General features: G+C 40.1%; 2 protein-coding genes across 2 annotated transcripts; one reads left to right on the plus strand and one right to left on the minus strand.

The window, feature by feature from the left end:
* The first annotated feature begins 1,889 nt into the window (after positions 1 to 1,889).
* Positions 1,890 to 17,901, plus strand: sort1b (sortilin 1b). Its single transcript, XM_078254855.1, has 20 exons — positions 1,890 to 2,510; positions 6,448 to 6,507; positions 6,741 to 6,814; positions 6,912 to 7,008; positions 7,099 to 7,260; positions 7,613 to 7,686; positions 8,494 to 8,543; positions 8,722 to 8,849; positions 9,443 to 9,587; positions 9,828 to 9,983; positions 10,495 to 10,601; positions 11,061 to 11,163; positions 11,268 to 11,439; positions 11,629 to 11,819; positions 11,953 to 12,142; positions 12,889 to 13,005; positions 13,663 to 13,771; positions 13,891 to 14,003; positions 14,134 to 14,263; positions 15,683 to 17,901. Exons 1-20 carry the CDS (start codon positions 2,238 to 2,240, stop codon positions 15,695 to 15,697), a joined length of 2,466 nt encoding a protein of 821 aa, XP_078110981.1. The 5' UTR covers positions 1,890 to 2,237; the 3' UTR covers positions 15,698 to 17,901.
* On the minus strand, positions 16,217 to 19,492 carry ngrn (neugrin, neurite outgrowth associated). Its single transcript, XM_078254857.1, has 3 exons — positions 18,996 to 19,492; positions 18,782 to 18,892; positions 16,217 to 18,680 (listed from the first exon to the last, which is right to left on the minus strand). Exons 1-3 carry the CDS (start codon positions 19,241 to 19,243, stop codon positions 18,092 to 18,094), a joined length of 948 nt encoding a protein of 315 aa, XP_078110983.1. The 5' UTR covers positions 19,244 to 19,492; the 3' UTR covers positions 16,217 to 18,091.
* Between the last annotated feature and the right edge of the window lie 488 nt (positions 19,493 to 19,980).

A 19,980-nucleotide genomic window follows, 5' to 3' on the forward strand; every position in this document is an offset into this window, starting at 1 on the left:
ACGCTTGGTTCCATCCCTTAATTTGCCCACTGTCTCACAACACACTGTGCAGCCAAAAAGGAAAATATGGGTCCTTGTAGAAAGGCATGGTTCTCATTCTAACAGAGTATATCTTGAAGGAATAAGAGTGGCTTTGTTCTCCACCTTTTAATAGTTGGCTGGGCTGCCATGGGGGAGGGGCTGCATCTCCATTGTACGGTCCTTTGTGGAGGAATGCTGCTCTACAGATTAGATTGTTTGGCTTTCTGAGTGAATCTGGAAATCAAGAAATACACAAGCAAGACTTGATACATACAATTGGATATTCCCGATGCTCAAATGCACATTTGAGTGTAGCTCTGTAGATCCAAATTCAGGGCTTCACGGTTTTTAGTCAGGGTTATTGAAACTTGTTCAACAGCTTATTCTTTTCAGTTGTGATGTGATGACACCTTTTTGTTGTTGCAAGCGTGCAAACTTGTCGAACAGGTTGTGCCACACCAAAGGCTAAACATGAGCATAATCAAATACTCAGCATAACTCTAATCAGATCCTCCCATCTTCTACTAAACAGAGTTGCAACTGTCCCACTGCTGACAGGCAACAAATCTCATCCCGCCCAACTGGAAGTTCACAAAATACATGACCTGCTGGCACACTACACGGGAAAACTTAAAACTGTAAATTATTATATTTGGTGTACAGTTTGAGGTCTGTAAGGCAAGGCAGCTTTATTTGTATAGCACATTTCAGCAACAAGAAAATTCAAAGTGGTTTACATGAAACATTAAAGAGCAGTTAAAAATATAAAATTGAGAAAATACAAGAATAAAAGTTCAGTAGAAGTGCAGTATAAGAAATGTATTTGATACATTTGTATGAATATGTTCAATCAGGCCCATGGCGGCTATAGGGTACTGGATTTTTTTCTGCATCACATGACCAGTAGTCATGGGTTTATTATGACCCACTGTCCCATCACATGCACTAATTTAATCAAGAACTCATTGCAACCAACAAAATGAAAAAAATATAATTTAAGAATTCAGCAGGCTATACAAAACATCCACTCTAATTTATTTGCAGGAGTGAAGATAATATGAGGTTCATTTTCTACTTTGACCCTGTTCTTCTTAAATACGATGAGCCAAATCACAGCTCACTCTTCAGTTATCTCGAAATTGTTAATAATAAATATTGTCAAAAATATCAGCCATAAAAGGGGCCAAATAGTCATTTGTTACAAGACATTTCTACAACAAATGTCAATATATCACGTTTTTTTCTCCAGTGTTTTACTTTTCAATTCATTGATGGCAAGACGATATTACAGATTCAGTGTGATTTAATATATTTATTGAGCCTCCCAACATCACACCAGACCCAAATGTTCAATCCCTGACAAAGTGATGGCACAAGTATGAATAAATGATTCACGTTACACATTGTATATGTAGTTTAGACTCATTCAAGAAATTTACCTCATAGTCATTACACATATAAACAAAGGGTAATGAAAACACACCTTTTAATTCAAAGCATGTATGGTTTTTGGACATCTATTGGTTTTAATGTGTGGACATGTAAGATTTCCCAGGGACATTTTCACCTGTGAATTGTGTGCTTACTTTACTTACCTATAAACTATATACAAAATACAATAAACGAATACTATGATACGGCAGGTGGCCATATTAAAATAGGAAAGAAATGCCATTTCAGCTTTAAATGAAGTGGCTGGATGGAGTTACATGATAGTATTGCTCAACCTATATTTGACAGCTAATTGTGCAGCTCCTCTGTTTGACACTGCCTTTTCAGAATTGATCCAATCAAAACAGCGGATAGTTGGACAAGAACAGAAGATCAGCCAATCACAGCGGCTCCTCTCTGCATAGAGCGATACGACTCGCAGACACAATTTGTGCGATCGTTACACTGTATCATGTTAGCTAGGGAGTTGCAGTGCAATAATTGGTGTTAAATACTCCGGTCAATTTTGCAAAATTGCGATTGTTTTTTCTGTTTTGATCATTTTTCTGCTGTTGTGCAGGGAAAAGTCGGAGCTTTGAGGGCGCTCCGTGTTTTCAAAGCCCGAAATAATCGCTGTCAGGAGGACTACTGTTTTGTTGATGTCATCCACGGCAGAGCTGTAGCGACCTTCAATTTTTAGACAAGACTAAGATAAACAAAGACTGGTTTTGAGGTGGTATTTTTCGTCTTTGTTTTGTTTTATTTGCCAGACAACTGCAACGAGGATGGGACTTTTGCTGCACTGTGTCCTGCTGTTATCTGTTTTCACTTTCACAGCCAGTTTAGATGTTCAGCAGGGATCCAAACCCTTCGGACAGTCGTTTTTTTTGAAGCATTCAAACATTGGCAAGAGAGCTGCGAACATCGTAAAAAGGTCTCTGCCTGCCTGGCTGGCTGCATCACCAGGTCACAAGATAAAACGAAGAAGCACCGAGCAGGGCGACTCCTGCATAGCTCTTCAAGGATCTGACACCAAGTTAGCAGACAACACCCACAGTGTAAGTTACCAGCTAAGGTCCTGTTACTCTTCGCACGTCTGACAATTAAATGAGCCTATGATGCGCAGGTGCTAACCAGGTGCACGAGAATAGGCCTAATCAGCTACCCAATGTCCTCAGAAACCTAGCTACTGATGGGCTGTTTTTCATTCATCTGTAAGCCCTAGAGCCCGGGATAACAGTTAGTAGATAGGCCTATTGCACTGTAGATTTATTTCCATGCTGTAAAACAAAAACATGACTTCAGAGTGTGTCATGTCTTTTCCTACACATTTCCCCAACCTCAAACAGCCATTAAAAGTGACTGGCATCTTTCCTTTTCTGTTGGCTACCAGTTTAACTGCCATGCATATTTATTTATTTTTTTACCATTTGGTGCTGTGAAATACGGTGTAGTGAAACAGTTGGCTAACACCGCCTAGTTTCCTCATGCTTTAAGACCTACGTAGGCTCCACTGAAGCACTACCAGACTGGTTCAACCTCTCAAATGCTCCACTAATGGCCTTGGCCTATATGTTATTCTTCTCAAGGATGCAGTAGCTGTATTCTGTAGGCCTATTTGAGGATCCCACTGCCTGAATCTGCCTGAATGTTGACAGGGAAATTGGCCTAGTGGGATCCATGTGACTGGCTGTGTGGTAGTTATTTTGTAATTTAAAAGCTTTGTTTGTGTGGTAGTGAAAGCAGTTAGCAAGCAGAGGGCTATTTCACAAAACCAAGATAAGGGATTAAGCTGGGATTTCCCAGTTACCCTGGCTCAATTAAGCCTTGACTCGGTTTCACAAAAGCAGAGGCACCTAAGTTACCATGGAGATTTATTCTTTACAGCTAGCCTGCTCCCGACCAGGCTAACAGCCAGGATTTGTTAATCCTGGAGCCTTTTCTGTTCACTCCGCAGTGGTTTTACCCTATTGTTATCAGCCTGGATAAAAATACAACATGTGCATATTGCTGTTCATTTACATACTGTTATTATTTAAAGTTGTGCACATTATTTTTTATAATTATTAATGTGACAGTCATTGTTACTGTTATATTGCTGTATGAAGACTGCTGTTCATATTGTTGTTAGAAGTTTGGTGAATATATTATGGCGGTTGTTGAGATAATTAGAAAAGGCTGATAAAGTTGCCAAATGTGTGTTTTTTTTTTAAATGAAGTCAGTTACTAAGGGCAATATATAAAGTGATGTACATGTGTAAACACACATGGTGGACCAATGCACCTTAAATTATTTTAGTTGATTAATTTTTTTTGTATTCTTTAACAATAAAGGATTCAATAAATTGGCATTCTTAGCACACAATTTGTGTTGTCCAGTAAACTGGGACTATAATTTGGGAGGATTGTACAATTATAAAAACCTATCCTAATTGGAAAGGGAAGTTTGGGGTCCCCTGCTGGAGCTGCTACCCCCGCGACCCGACCCCGGATAAGCGGATGAAGATGGATGGATGGATGGATATCCTAATTGTACAATCCTCCTTAATTATAGTCTTAGTTCACTGAACCAATAACTATATAGTGTAGACTACTGTACATTCATGTAACAACAGGGAGAGGACACCCCAATGGTCTTTGTCCTTATATTTTGCTGGGGTGAAATAACTGATTAATATACTCTGTTACATTCATGTTTACAGTGTGCATTATATTTATCACTTAATTATCTTTATAGTTTCTAGATTTTAGAGTCCAATTTCTTCAGTGTCTTTCTTTTATGTCCATACATACAAGGGAGCAAAGCATATAATATGTAAAGAAGGAAACTCGTCCTATTTAAAAAATAAAAAATAAAAAAAAACACGTGAAAAAAAAGCAGATAATAGCGGACCGACTGAATGATAGTCTAAAAATATACATTTACGAAATGTACTTAACTGAAACCATTCATTGAGTCACTTGTCATTTGCAAAAATGAACAGTTGTACACTTTGCATTAAAAGCGAGCAGTGGAAGTTAATATGACTTAGGTAATTTATATTTTAGCCCATGAGAGAGAGGGAGAAACAATTTATTTACGCATCATATTCTAGAGTTGTAGAAAATAGATCTTCATGGGAAATTTCCTGAGTGACATTATCTTCTGCTTATTTTTAAGGCAAAGAGTACAACGGTTAATTTGTGCAAATGATTAGTAGCCTAATCCTTGAATGGTATGATTATGACGGTTTCAATTCAGAGCAGTGGTCAGTAAATGTATATTTTTAGGCTACATACGCATTCAGTCGGTCCGCGATCGTCTGCCTCGCTTTCTCTCGCTGTGTCATTACAGCGCCCGTGTTTCTTTTTTACAAATAATGTGTTTCACGTTATCATACTTCACCCCATAACTCCACAAGAAGATGCTGCTTACTCTGTATAAAGTATGAACAATGTGTATTCTCCATTTTAGCATCAGTAAATCTGTTATCAACCTTGCGGTCTGTTAAGGAAAGCCATGAACGTGCATCTATCCGAAATACTTAAGCATGGCTAGGGCTGGGCGATATGGAGAAAATCAAATATCACAATATTTTTTTACCAAATACCTCGCTAGCAACGATATTGTAGTGTTGACTATTGGTGCTTTCACAAAATATTTACATATATAATCATCAGTAATGTGGATATAATGTCTAAGTGGGTAAAGGCAAATAATAGAACAGTTACAACAGTCTGGTAAGTTCAGAAAATGACATCACTTTACTGTAATGTAGCCTAAAACCAGGAAAAGGCAACACTTATGCCAAATCACGATATTACGATATCCAAAATGTAGGACGATATCTAGTCTCATATCACGAAATCGATATAATATCGATATATTGCCGAGCTCTAAGCCTGGCTTGACCTAGTCGCTCCTCCTCAGCCTGGCTTGGCCTTCGTGAAACGCACCAAGCCTGGCTGCAGGGATTAGACTAGGTCAAGCCTCGCTTTATTGGTTATCCTGGATTTATAAATTCTGCTTTTGTGAAACAGCCCCCAGGGAGTCTGTTAGGATACAGAGAGCCTACAGTGTTTTGTTTTTACTTGCACTTAAATCCTGGATAGGAAAGTAGGCTAAATTTGGTCTCACCAGATGTGTAATGGAATTTACTGTTTTAGCAGAGACTTTACCCAGGAAGTAAACACATCCAAATTATTGCTGCTTAACTATGCAATGCTCTCCTCAAAACAAACAGGAGGCTGACCTCAGTAGAGTCTGTGCTGCTTATTTTCCTAGCTCCTCATTTCCATGTGATCAACTTTGCATTGCAGTCTTTGTATACTTGGCTCTGGTAATCTAAAGTTGACAGAATTCCTTGAGGCTAAGCTTCGTCGTTCCCCTCGAGGTTACGGTTGCAGGTCCCATCGGTACTGGAGCTGCTGAAAGAGACCTGCCTTGGACAGTTTGCGAATTTTCACATGGTTGAAAAACAATGGGCCACTGAATGTGTTTTTCAGGAATCAACTTTTCTATCAGGGAGCTGGACTCTAATAATGAAAGCAAAAGTTTTTTTTGTTAGAGCCACACTGCTAAATTGACGGGATTCGCACAAAACTATTGTCAGAGTGAAAGTCTGACCTCCTTCTTGACCTCAGTTTTTAAGGTGGTATTCAGTAGCTGCATTCAGAAGTATGAGAGCTAAGAGCAATTGGCTTGAAGCCTTGTGCTTTCTGAAATGCTTGTCGGGTCTGGGAAGTGGTACTTCACTTTTTACAGTTCATCTAACCTATATACTTGCTTGACCACATGGTGAGAGGAAACACGGTGCCAGTCAAAGCAAAAATACAGTTGAGGCAAAATTCACAAATAGGGTTTGACTGCTGTTTATACTTCATCCCTTCTTGCACGTTAGACTCAAACTCCTCTCTTAATTTAGTAGCATTCACACAGCTATTTAGTAAATCCGCTCAACTGGTGTTGTGATTATTAATATGTTTATATTTAATGTATTATAAATCTTTTCTCAGTATACCTTCAATGACCTGAGTGGATCAGTGTCGTTGGCCTGGGTTGGAGATGGAACAGGGGTGAGTGTTATTTTCTCACTTGTCTCTCATACAGTGTTGTTCCTTTGTGACATGAGTAGGACAAACTTGGCTGGATTATTCAGTGAACTGCATCTGCATGAAAGTGACAGGGTAGTCTGCCTGCAAAGAATCTTGTAGATTACATAATGAGTTCCCTCACATCAGGGTCTCATTCACATTAATAAATGTTCTATGCTCCACTTTCCTTAAGCTTAACCTTCTTTTCTTGGCAGGTCATCCTGGCTTTGACAACTTTTCAGGTGCCCTTCTTCATGATAAGACTCGGGCAGTCCAAACTCTATCGAAGGTAAGTCTTATGATCTCACCTGTTGGGGAAAAAAACACCATAGTTTGTATTTAATTTGCATTTAATTCGTCTGCAACTACTGTATTTTGTCTGCCAGTGAAAACTACGGGAAGACATTCGAGGATGTGACCAACCTCATCAACAACACCTTCATCAGATCAGAGTTTGGCATTGCTATCGGGAACTCTGGGAAAGTATGTCATTCTGTAATGTGTGCCTGCTGTAAAGAACCTTCATCATCTTGTACGGTTTAATCAGTCTGAATTTTGGACTCTGGCTTGTAGGTGATCCTGACAGGAGAGGTGTCTGGAGGTCATGGGTCTCGGATCTTTGTCTCCGATGACTTCGGAAAGACATTCACCCCGCGGGACCTGCCCTTTAACCCCCTGATGCAGATCACGTACAGCCCTGACAATTCCAATGTGCTGCTGGTCCTCAGCAACAGCGTAAGTAGTGAATGTAACAGAGCTAAAGATTTTGTTTGGAAAGTAACCAGTTTGGATGTAAGTTAGCTTGTCTACATGAACTTGAAAGATCCAGTACTGTTCTGTTCTGCCTCTTAACTTATCTGTCGATAAGTTAAGAGGCTAAGCTACTTTTTTCATGGCCTGTTGTAAAACTCTTAAGCTTAAGACTCCTAGGTAATCATTTGTTTGCACAGAGTACATATATTAAAATGGCTATGGTGTTTATGTGCAGCTCCAGTATACCAAGTTCTGTGTGACCTGTGTAAACAGTGGTGTCATTGCAGTTGAACCACGAGTTCATCATTTAATCAATCTTTTTTTCTGTTGTCAGTATGAACTGTGGCTCTCTGAAGATTTTGGCAGCAACTGGAAAAAGATCCACGACACAGTGTGTCTTGTGAAATGGTAAGAGACGCAACAAACTTTTTCATGTGCTTAGTGAACAAACAGTAATGATATTCAATAACCCCAAGTGTCTCAGGGAAATACTTCTATTCTTGGAGATTAGGGAGGAGTGTAAGAACGCCATTATTATTGGTCTGGTGTGCAGCAAAGATTTTAAGAAGTGATACGGTATCTGTTAGTCGTCTGTTTTCTAGACTTCGTTCCTCCAACAAGCTAATTATTACAGGTAGTTGAAGACCCTGAAGTTCTACCTCTCTCTTTACTGTTTTGGTGTTATTCGGTTTAATATGTAATAACCTTAGACAAACATGTCCCTAGATTTTCTCACGTAGACTTTTATTGTTGCTCTACCTTGGTAAAATAGGCAGTAAAACTGCATTGCAGTGCAGTCAGTGGCTGTTTGCCTAGCTCTGTCTTGACCAAGCCCTCACCACACTCTTGTGATATTAGAGGCACTTCCTGGTATGTATCGCTTAATAACCTTGGCAGCTCTAAATATCTTTTAGGCTGTGTTTTCAAGTTCACTACCTGAGAAAACTGTATGTATAAAAAAAACAGTCTTTCTTTCATTACTATGCCAAAGACATTGTTCTGAACAGGCTCCAGGAAAATGGGTCATTTTAATCTGGGGCAGTAAATATTTAGAAAGGGCTTGGCTGTATGCTGGTTGCGTTTGATAGGCCATGTCATGTGATGCTTACTTTCACAATGAAGCAAAACCTATAATGGGAATAGATGGAGAATGCACAAAAATAAATTGATTTATAATAATAAAATAAATATACATACTTTCCACTCTGATTCTAGGGGGAGGAAAAATACCATCTTCTTTACAGCCAACCACAACGGATCCTGCAGTAAGTGATCCCTTTAACCTAAAATGAAAATGTAGCATGTGTAACTTTTGTGTCTTTTTACACACACAAATGGTATCAAGATTTTTTCTCATTTAGTCTCATATTCCTTGTAAATGCTATATCTATTAGTTACACTTGTACATTTTCATAATTTTCTTGTCTAAGTTGTCCTTTTTAGCTGATCGGGGAATGCTGGAACTGAAAAGATCGACAGACTACGGTAAAACTATTAAGACTGTCGCCAATAAGATCTACTCCTTCGGCCTGGGTGGACGCTTCCTCTTTGCCTCTGTAATGACAGGCAAGGTCAGTATACAGTATGTGCATATCACTAGCAGATACAGAAACATGATCAGGCATCCAGTGGGAAAATATTAATTGTTTAGACCTTTTTATGTTTGTAAGAAAAAGCTTCAGTCTGCTCAATTTGAAATACAGTAGACTCTGGTGAGGTGAGATATATCGTGCTGAACCTCTAGATCGGGATCTCAACAGACCTCTGTAGCCCACTCCTCATCTCTGCTTGAGGCTAGCGGCTCAAGGCTACGTTAGCTGCTTCTAGCACAACACACCTAAATCTCCAGCCACAGTTTCTGTGGTTGAATTGCATTGTGGGTAATGTTTTCTCCAGGTTTTGACAAGGACGAAAAATATATATGAGCATATATGAATAGTTTGCTATACGTGTGCTCCAAGGCGAGCTCATGTGGTTATTGTTACACTCAAAATACGTAGCGCTCACGACACATATTGTGTTTCTTTTCCTTTGCCTGGTTTTATAAATGTAAGTTAATTGATTGCTCTTTTTCTCATTATTTCCTCTTTCTTTCTTTCTTTCTTTCTTTCTTTCTTTCTTTCATTCTCCCTGTTTTTCTTTTTTCCCGCCTCTTTCTCTGCAGGGCACTCTGAGGATGATCCACGTGTCAGTGGACCAGGGTGAGATGTGGAACATGGCCCAGCTGCCCCCTGTTGGTCACGAGCAGTTCTACTCCATCCTGGGAGCGAACGATGAAATGGTCTTCATGCATGTCGACGAGCCAGGAGGTCAGTCCATAAAAAAACCTCACCGGTTTGCAGTAATAATATTTAAGAATAGGGGGCAGTGTGTGTTTGCCTGTGTAGAGAATGCAATTTTTTAAATTACATGTACTTTTGGCCATGTAGAGAACTTTCACCATATAAACTCCAATATTTCATTATTTCAAGTAACCATCTCTGAAACTCTGCATCTGAATTATCTCTCCAGTATGTGTGAACTAATTTGTTTCTTTTCTACGTCCACAGATACCGGATTCGGCACCATTTATGTGTCAGATGACCGGGGCACTGTGTACTCCAAGTCATTGGAGCGCCACCTTTATACCACCACGAATGGCGATACAGACTTCACTAATGTCACCTCCCTGCGAGGAGTTTTCATCACCAGTGTCCTGGCAGAAGGTAGCTCTATTCATGTGCCTGTGCTTAGATAAAGGAATAACAACACGTGCCTGTACTCAACTTCCACTCAGTAAAACATACACATAACTTCTCCATACACAACTTCTCCATTACATACCGGGGGGAGGGTGTTAAGTAAATATTTAATTAGCTGTTCAGTGTTAGATTTGCTGATTTTTGATGCGGCTGACTGACACTTCTCCAGAAATACCACATCACCAGCTAAATCTTAACTCAATCATGTCTGCTGCTCACTGTATTTTCTTTTAAAAAAATCTCCTCTGTCTTTCTCCTTATATTTTAAACTACTCTTTTTCTTACCTCCACTCTTCTACACGACCATTCTGTGGTTACATGATTATTGCCAAGGTTTACTCTAGCTTACTTGTAATTTCGGGGCAACTGAATTTAAGCTTTATTTACACACATTGTTTTTTGTTAGGAGTATCAGCTAAATGCTTAAGACTGTATTGTATATGCTGCCTGCATATATGATGTCTTGTTGTTCCAGATAATTCTGTGCAGTCTGTGGTGTCCTTTGATCAGGGAGGGGAATGGGTTCCCCTGCGGAAACCTGCCAACAGCAAGTGTGATGCTACAGCCAAAGACCCAGACAAGGTAAGGAGAGGAAACTGGTGTGTCTGGAGAAAAGAACAAAGATGGAAAGTTGATCAGTCTTGATGGAAACTGTGTACTTTGATGAATTAAGTTTTGATAAACCTAAATTTACCAAATAGCCAAAAAGCGACCTCTAGCTCACCCAGTAAGAGAGTGCGCCCCATCTAGGCTGAGGCCTTTGCAGCAACGCGGGTTCGAATCCGACCTGTGGCCCTTGGCTACGTGTCATCCCCCATCTCTCTCCCACCTTTCCTGTCTATCCACTGTCACTCTGAAATAAAGGGAAAAAAAGCCCCAAAAAAATAATCTTTTATAAAAAATAAAAAAAAAAGGCCAAACAGTACATTTATCGTGGCAGTATTTGTTCTTTTTCATGTTATTTCTCCCCCCCCCCGCCTTTTACAGTGTTGGTACTATAAACACTCAGATACCAAATGCTGCTTGTGTTTGTGTCTTTAGTGCAGTCTCCACATCCACGCAGCCTACAGTATTGCTATGAAACTGAACGTCCCCATGCTGCCTCTGACTGAACCAAACGCTGTGGGTCTCATCTTAGCTCATGGTAATTTTCAGTTCAGAGTTTTCATACCAAATTTTACTGGAAGTTATTTAATTGAATAAACTACATATTTTTTGCCATCTGACCATTTCTGTGTATCTCATAAGGGAGTGTTGGTGATGCCATCTCAGTGATGAAGCCTGATGTGTATGTGTCTGATGATGGGGGGTACACCTGGATGAAGGCCCTCGATGGGCCCCATTACTATGCCATTTTGGACTCTGGAGGGCTGCTGATTGCTGTGGAGCAAAGCCCCACTCAACCTATCAACGTGATCAAGTGAGTTACAGTCAGAGGAGGCGTTTGTATTTGCTGATGCTTGGAGTCTGTTTTTCTTTATGTGATTTATATGTTATCTGAATTTAATTGAAATTGCATGCTATACAACTCCCTCTCACATGTTATTGCTTTACTTTAAAGTTTGTTGGGGTTATGCTAATGTTTGGTTATGCTTCAATGTTCTGACAGATTTTCTACTGATGAAGGACAGTGCTGGCATGTTTACACCTTCACCAAAGAGCCCATCTACTTTACTGGGCTGGCATCAGAGCCGGGAGCTCGATCCATGAATGTCAGTGTCTGGGGCTACAGAGACTCCCTGCTCAGCCAGTACTGGATCTCCATCACCATTGACTTCAGGGATCTTCTCACTAGAGACTGTGAGTGACATGAGAATATGTTTGATACAACAAACTGACTTTAATGCATTTGTGTAAATGTGAAGATGATTTGTCAATTTTCGGTGATCTGTTTGAGATTATATGTAAACAGAGTGAATATTGATGTACGTAGGTGATGACAAGGACTACGTGCAGTGGTTGGCCCACTCTGATGACATCAGTGACCCCAATGATGGTTGCATGCTGGGCTACAAAGAGAAGTTTCTGCGTCTCAGGAAGGACTCTGTTTGCTGGAACGGACGAGATTATCAGGTCAACACCCAGCCAACCCTGTGTCCGTGCACCCTGGATGACTTCCTGTGGTAAGACATTCCTTGTGTCCCAAATCCATACAACATACTAATTATATACAGCATATGCTACATGCCAAATGTCATAGTATACTGTTTTGCAGTTAGTATACAAAATAATTCATTTAACCACTTCTAACAGGAAGTGATGCAATCAATCGTGCAATGTTGGACGTCCATCGAACTCCAATTTTAAACTTCACAAATAGAAAACAAAATATATTTAGCCTTGTCACCACTATACACAATTTTGTTTTTCCATCATTGAGCAGCTCTTCCATTGCTTTTGTGCAATGCATTGTGAGAGAATATTATCCATCAACAGCAGGGCATTCAAAAATCGACTGTGTTTAGCATGCATTTCTGTCTGGTTTGAGTATACTTCACTTATACCAAAATATCCTGCTAACTGGCTGTGATAGCTTTTTATTAAAAGTAAAATTACTGGTGTAAATGTCCTCTCTGTAAAGCTCATTCAAATGTGATTAACTTCAAAATCTGACATGGCAGTGTTCATACAAAATGGATTCACTTTAAAACATTAAATGGAGCAACTTGAGGAAAAGTCCACATTGAACATGCCAAACTGGTATTCAATAGCAGTGTAAAAGTTTCCTGGAGAGGATTTTCCCTTCAAGTAAAAAGGAACTGTGAAAGTACTGAGCCAAATGATTGGTCATTTACAGACACTAGAGTAAAAAAGTAGGTTATTTCTTCCACCCTTGCTTACCATCCTGGCATCTTCCGATCCTTTGCAGTGATTTTGGATACTACCGTCAAGAGAACAGCTCGGAGTGTGTGGAACAGCCGGACCTGAAAGGCAAAGTGCTTGAGTTCTGTCTGCACGGCAAAGAGGAACTTCTGCAGACCAGTGGGTAAGTGAATGTGTTGACCCTTTCCTTTGATCATAGATGTGATGTCACACAATTTGCTTGTTGATTAGCTTCAACTTCTCTGTAATTGTGTCATAAATATTAATATTAAAACCGATACTGTGTAAAACATATATTGTACAAGGCCAACACCACTGCCACATTTTATGGTAGAGAGAGTGACAGAGAAGTTCTCGGTGTTTGTCAGAGGAGACAAGTGATGAGGAAGTAATTGTCATGCAGAAGTCAGTCAGAGATAGCAGATGGGGTGAAAGTGAGTCTCATGTTTTCAATGAGGAAGAGTCAATACTGCCCATAAAAGCAAAGGACATTTTTGGTAAATCGTGTTTGCTGCACTGCACACAGGCTGACTTAATAATAGTAAATGAATAATTGTTAGACAGAAGGTTATGAAAATCCAGTTAAACCATTATGTGCAATAGGGAGGGTAGGCTGTTGCAGCATTACAGCTTAATTTATATGTATGTAATTGTGATCATGAATACATTTGCATAATAATATATAAGACTTTGTATGATAACTATGAACCGTTTTAAACTGATTCGCATTTGAATGAGACAAGTATACAGTTTTTTTTTAGTCACAGTTGCAAACCTCCAACTAACTGTCATACACTCTTGATGTGCCTTTGGTCCACAGCTATAGGAAAATCCCTGGAGATAAATGTGAGGGAGGAAAGATGCCCGAGCGTAAAGAGATAGATCTCAGTAAGAGGTGTGTGAGTGACCTGGTGGGCCCTGAACTTCTGGTCAGTACCTCTGCCTGCTTCTGGAAAATGTTATGAATATAGATTTATCCATACTGTATGTTTGCATACAGTATATACATCTTTACCTACTTTTGTTGTCTGCTGTTGTTTTTTTACAGATAGACAGTCGCTCCTCCAAGTCTGTACCTATTGTGATGACGGTCATCGTCGTCATGCTGCTGATTATTGCAGCCGGAGTTGTCTTCATCAAGAAATATGTCTGTGGTGGCAGGTTAGTGTGTCTTTCCACAAATCGTCCAGTTCATAACCAAAACCCATCTATAGGAGCAAATGTCCAGGTGTTGAATGTGTTTTCCAGATGATTTTAAGTACACTGACAGTATTTTGAATGTGTCCGACAGGTTCTTGGTTCACAGATACTCGGTGCTGCAGCAGCATAGCGAGGACAATGCTGTTGATGGGATGGACGACCCGCTGGAGACCAACCACACTCAAAATGGCAAGATAGAGTTTCATGATGACTCGGATGAGGTACAGTGGATACCTTTTCCTCACTCACATTTGGGCTAAGATAGACACATGGGTACCAGGTTTTTCTTCTAAGACTGAGCAGTGGAACAAATAGCATGTGATATATTTTCAAAGCTTGCTGCTTGCTTGATGTCATGTAGAAAAGTAGTTAGACACAGTAAACAACAAAACCACGGGGCGACCTCTAGCTCACCCAGTAGAGTGTGCGCCCCACGTGGGCTGAGTCCTTGGCAGCGGCCATGGGTTTGAATCCGACCTGCGGCCTTTTGGTGCATGTCGTCCTGCCTCTCTCTCCCCTTTCCTGTCTTCAAGCTGTCCTGTCAATAAAGGCCATAAAAGCCCAAAAAATTATCTTAAAAATAAAGAACCAAACCAGACCCCAAATAATCTGAATCACACCTTGATGCTGAAGACAAATATCTTGAATCACTGTTGTTAACAACAACAGAGAATAATTGCTAAATCAACCCTAGAAACTGTTTTTTTTTCTTCTTGGGTTTATTGATGTAGAAAGAAAACCCTTCCGTGTCATGGGCTTAATTTCTCAACCTATTAAACATTAAGGACACTACAGTGACAAAGCCATGATGTCCCACAGTGCACTTCTAATGTACAGTCCCACTACCTGCTGTGATTGACGAACGTGTCCTATATAAGTAGTCAAGGTTTAGAAGGGAAGACTGCGACATAATATAATATGATACAATGATAATCTGATATTAGCTGATATTCGTTCTCTTAAGGCCCAGACACACAGATCGACAAAGGTCAGTTTAAAAGATTTTCATCAGATGTTGAGAGACTCTAGTCACGCTCATTCCGCTCCCCATTTCCGGGTTAGCACTCTACCAATCAGATGGGTCATTTGAGTCCGACTGCAGACCGAACAGACTCGAGTCACTGACCTCGCCAGACTGTCCAACGGCCGATTATCGGCTCTGTGTGTCCGGGCCTTTAATGTGACCAATGGTTACAGTGGAAAAAACCTCTGGTGGACAAACAAAGTAATGACACTGTTTCTAAAAAAAACTCTAACAAATCTTTGGCATTTCTGTACTGCAATTTGTGGTTATTTAGCAGTCGACATATCCACTGATACCAAAATAGCTCTGATAAGCTAACATAGCTGATACATCACCCTGGAATCAAGACACCTGGGGGGGGGGGGGAGTCCTGCATTGCAGCTTTACACTCCAAATTTCTGTCACATATAATTTTTTAACGAAAGTGAAACTGTTTGAATACGACCGTAATCGTCCAATGTAAGGGTGAGTCAGGGCATTGTAGCTTATATCGGAGCATGGTTTTATGTTATTGCTGCAAAGTGATGACCTAAACATGAATTCACCTACAACAAGGCCACTTGAGTAACCAAGTTAGGCACATCAGCTTCATTTCTATGTTCTTGTCTTTACACAGGACCTGCTCGAATAGCAGGCGCAACCTGCCGTGCAACTGAGCAACAGGTTTCCAGTTCCCTCTGTGGCCGGCCGCTGCTCCTGTAATTCTTTTGTCTCCAGCTCCTTCTTCCTTTCACCTTTTAGGTATGAGGTTTGGCCTCAGCTACCAAAAGAAGAGTCTGCATCACTCTGCTGTCATCTGTGAAGTATAATGACTGTTAGGAGGCTTCCTGTGACTAATGCCACAGTTGAGGAGGAGGAAGGAGGGGTTGTAGTGTTGTGCTTCAGTTATTAATTACAGTATGTTGATTGAGTTTGAATCTCTAACTTATTTAATTTAGGAAACAAAGTACTGATGCAGTAATTTGAACTGCTGACAGAGGCAGAGTAATGGGTTCTGAAGCCAAGCTAGTTGTATAAATCTACCACCATTGCATTACGGGTCCTGCCTCTCCCATCCCCTGGGGGTGCTCCTGGAAATACTTCTCACTTCTGTTGAAGATCTGTGTCCTTTTTTTCATGCACTTGTACATAAACCTGTTTTTCTTTGCCATTTTTGAGGTGGTATCAATTTGGTTGGTGTTGAAAAAGATTGCTGTTGGTAGCTGGTTAATAACTCTCCCAAACCACTTCCCTACTTTTTAACAAAATATTTGTTGGTCAAAATGTGTGCCCCAAACGGCCAAGAGAATGTAAATGTAAGGTTTTCAGCCTCCTTATTTGTGAAATCCCCTGTTGTAAACTATATTTGGAATACAATCCAGAATACTTTGACTCTGTGGCATTTAGAACCACGGGTTGAAGTAATAAGACGTAAGTGGAAGTGTCCATTTATATTAGTTTTGATAGCAATAACAATGTTTAGAATCATTATGTTGTCAATGCAAGTTAAGTAATCCTATTGGCACAATATCTCTCAAGAATCCAGTTTCTCTGTTTTTATGGATGGAAATGTCATTGCATGAAACATTTTACCCATCAATGTATAGGGTGGTAAAGTGTGTCTGTTTCAAGACAGGATTTGTTCCAAAATGTATGTCTGCAGTTCTAACTGCCTAAAGCACAATGTCCTTTGTAAGCTTAGTTTGTTTAAAAGATTAACGTGATAAGACTTTAATAATCACTGTAGTCTTATACAAGTCGTGTTTTATAACCATTTGAGCAGTTTTTGTACTAATGAACTTTTAAACTTGTGTAACAAATTGTGGTTTGAAGGTGTTCTGAAATAACAGAAATAATAATGGTTTAATAGTAAATATCTATAGATATTTTTACATCAAATTCAGATAACTTAGTACATTGATGTGATTCGGCGATAGAAGCAATAAGTAAAAACAATTGAATCATCTTACTGTAGCATAATTAACACTGAAGCCTATAAGAGTTAACAGACACAGTTGTTGGGCTGTTTTTGGTTTTTGAAAGGTTCTCATTTCACAGTGAACTGCTATTTCTCTTTAATCATCTTGATACTGCTGTCATTTTGAAGTTAAACTGGATTGGCCAAAGCCTCTCAACAGATGTGTCCTCTCTATCACGTCGTCTTACCAGGTTTTTTTTTCCCTCTTTTAAGCGTTTGTTGCACAGTTATTTCTCTGTCTTGTGTTAAATACATTGCTTTCATACAGGTTCTTATTTATTTGTGATTTGCAGGTTCAGAGTGCAGTAAATTTGGATGTGGTTATATAAGTGCCTGGTGTGAGGATATGATGCGAGGCTCTCCCAATGTGTGGCCAGCATCTATGTACTGATTATTTATACCAGCTGATGTGTAACCAGTTCCATCCAGTATGTCAGTGACACCCCAAAGTTGCACTTGTTGCCTATGATGAATCCTTGAGCAGTGACAGACGTGTGTTTCATACGAGCTCCCATTGAACTGCATGTTAACCCCCTCTAAATCCACAGAGCTTTGTAAAGAAAATTGCCTACAATAACCTGGTTATTCTCTCTTTCATGACTTGGCACGATACATAATTTTGAGTGAAACTATGAAAAAGTAAATACAGGGTTATTATGTAGCAGCTATACACTGGAAGACACTAGGTGATTTCTTTTGATGGTTTATTGCATTAAGTGAAGGTAACACATTTTTCTTGCAGTTTAAAACTGCTGTATAAATTAATAAATTGTGATGGTTCTGTAAATATACAAGGTTACAGATTTGTATCTGCTATGTTTCTTCTGTATATTTGAGGCAATTTTCTTTGGGTTTTCAAATAAATTTATGTTCCTCTATTTTTGTCACCCGATTCATATTTTACAGCACTGTAAAAAATGTTTACAAAGGGATCAGTTACCAAAACACATTATGGTTGTAGGATGGCTGCTGCAAGCAGGTTGAGATACTCTTTAACTAAAGTTTCATTTGTGTCAGTAATAATCTGTTCAGAAAGTTATAACAACCTGAACATCACACAGGAAGTTTTCAGATTCTATACAAAAAGTTGCCGTCTGCATCAAAGAAGTCATTCCCAACTTGCACAACAGGGTAAGGCTTTTCCATTTCCATAAACTCTTCAAGTTCTTCGTCTGTCAACAGCCGTCCATCCCAGCTATCCTCGTCCTCTTTTTCCTCCTCTGTAGGATTTGTGTTATAAGTGCTGTCCTCTTCTTTTGACCTTGTCACATGGACATCTTTACCAATACCAGCTCTGAAGGTTGTGGGCAGAAGAGTAACTGGGCCAGAACTCTTAGCCAGGAATCCAGAGCTTTCACCTCGAAGCATCAAAGTCTTGTCAGCCACAGGCACCATTGCACCTTCACTATTTCCAGATAGGAGTATGGCTGCCGTTTGGTTTCCAGGCAGCTTCAGCCCGGCCTCCCCTGTCCCAACACCTGCAGGCAGCACCCGCTGACCCAGTCCAGCCATTACTTTGGCATCCTGCTGGACTTTTCTATCAGGAGCGGGGACAAATTTGCTCCTGAGCACTCTAAGGATGACATCAGGGGTGACAGAGTAGCCCTCAGCGAGACGATCTACTGTCCACTCATCTGGCTGCTCTTGCTTCAGATATCTGAAAAGTAACAATTTAAGCCTCAATTATGCAATTATCTTGAAGACAGGAAAAGCTATTTAATGGGTGAGTGATTAAATTGAAATAACAAAGCTATTTACCTGATCTGCTTAATAGCATCCCAGGTAAGCTTCCTCTGTGGAGCTCCTGGTGTAGTCATCTGCCTTCTCAGTATATGATATTTCACATTCTTCTGCCCCTTTCTCGCCTCGCTGAAAAACATGGAAGGTGGCTTATTCTTTACATAGATTGTAAAGACAGCACACACAAAGCATTGTACATTATTGTATGAACTAGAATAATGTTGACTCTTACTCAACCAAGGCCTGGAGCTTGTCTTCTACCTCCTCGGCATCCTTCAGTCCAAGTTCATCATCAGGCATTTCATCGCTGTATCTTGGAGCACTGTTTGATACTCTGTCTCTGTGCACATGGCTCTGTCCCATCCGTGCATTGCTGGCTCCTCTGCTCGCAAATCGACAGCTGTTAATAGAAACTGAGGTCATCAATGACAGATCACCAAGCCTGGAGAGGAGGGAGAAGACCTGCAGAGATCGGGCCATGCTCACAGACAGTGTGCCCTCTCTTTTTGAGCCTATATCATGAACTTGTTTTGCCAGAGAGGAAGTTCACACACAGTCAGACACAAGTTTCCGGGCATTAACGCACGTGCAATAGTCAAACTGTTTACTGACAGACCTTGTTCAGACCCTGCTTGTTGTGCTCACTGCTCACTAAGCCTAACTAAATTTCTGAAACTCGTGGATGTACTTCCGCAAACATGACTCATAAACGGTGCGGTACGCGAGTATTTGTTTTCCTAGGAAGGCGAAGGCATGCGCCGCATCCATCTCACTCCCTGTATGTTTCTTCCGGTAATGTTAAGTAATTCCCCCTTTTTGGTTTGTTTTTGTTGTTGTTGTTTTTTTGCTTAGGTAATTCTTTCTTGTACATTGACAACATTTGTATTGTATCTACTCATGTATATTCTCTTTCCCCTACGAGTTTTGTATGTTGTTGTTTTTTTGTCAAATAAAAAAATTAAATAAAAAATAAATAAATAAAAGAAGGTATGTCCCGCTATACTCTGCCTCTGATTGGCTTACCCTGAATCGTTTTAACCCTAAACCTAACCAACCAAACCAAAGCAGGCAACGAGTACTAGCCATTCAATGGGAGATTAGGGCGGGTCAGGCCTTCGCCATCCTAGGAAAAATAAATTGGCCTTTGGCGTTTGGCGTGCGATGTAAGTTACTGTCATGGATGTATACTGCCCACTATCGGTATGGAGGTGCAGTTC

Source organism: Sander vitreus, chromosome 7, assembly GCF_031162955.1.
Source record: "Sander vitreus isolate 19-12246 chromosome 7, sanVit1, whole genome shotgun sequence".
Lineage (NCBI taxonomy): Eukaryota > Metazoa > Chordata > Actinopteri > Perciformes > Percidae > Sander > Sander vitreus.

Bases quoted from the DNA above. Each gene is read 5' to 3' on its own strand.
- sort1b (XM_078254855.1), top strand. From the start codon at position 2,238: ATGGGACTTTTGCTGCACTGTGTCCTGCTGTTATCTGTTTTCACTTTC. The intron at 6,508-6,740 runs GTGAGTGTTATT...TTTTCTTGGCAG, and splicing joins GGGTTGGAGATGGAACAGGG to GTCATCCTGGCTTTGACAAC. The intron at 13,006-13,662 runs GTAAGTGAATGT...TTTGGTCCACAG, and splicing joins GAACTTCTGCAGACCAGTGG to CTATAGGAAAATCCCTGGAG.
- ngrn (XM_078254857.1), bottom strand. From the start codon at position 19,243: ATGGCCCGATCTCTGCAGGTCTTCTCCCTCCTCTCCAGGCTTGGTGAT. The intron at 18,893-18,995 runs GTAAGAGTCAAC...CATGTTTTTCAG, and splicing joins AAGCTCCAGGCCTTGGTTGA to CGAGGCGAGAAAGGGGCAGA. The intron at 18,681-18,781 runs GTAAATAGCTTT...GTTACTTTTCAG, and splicing joins GATGCTATTAAGCAGATCAG to ATATCTGAAGCAAGAGCAGC.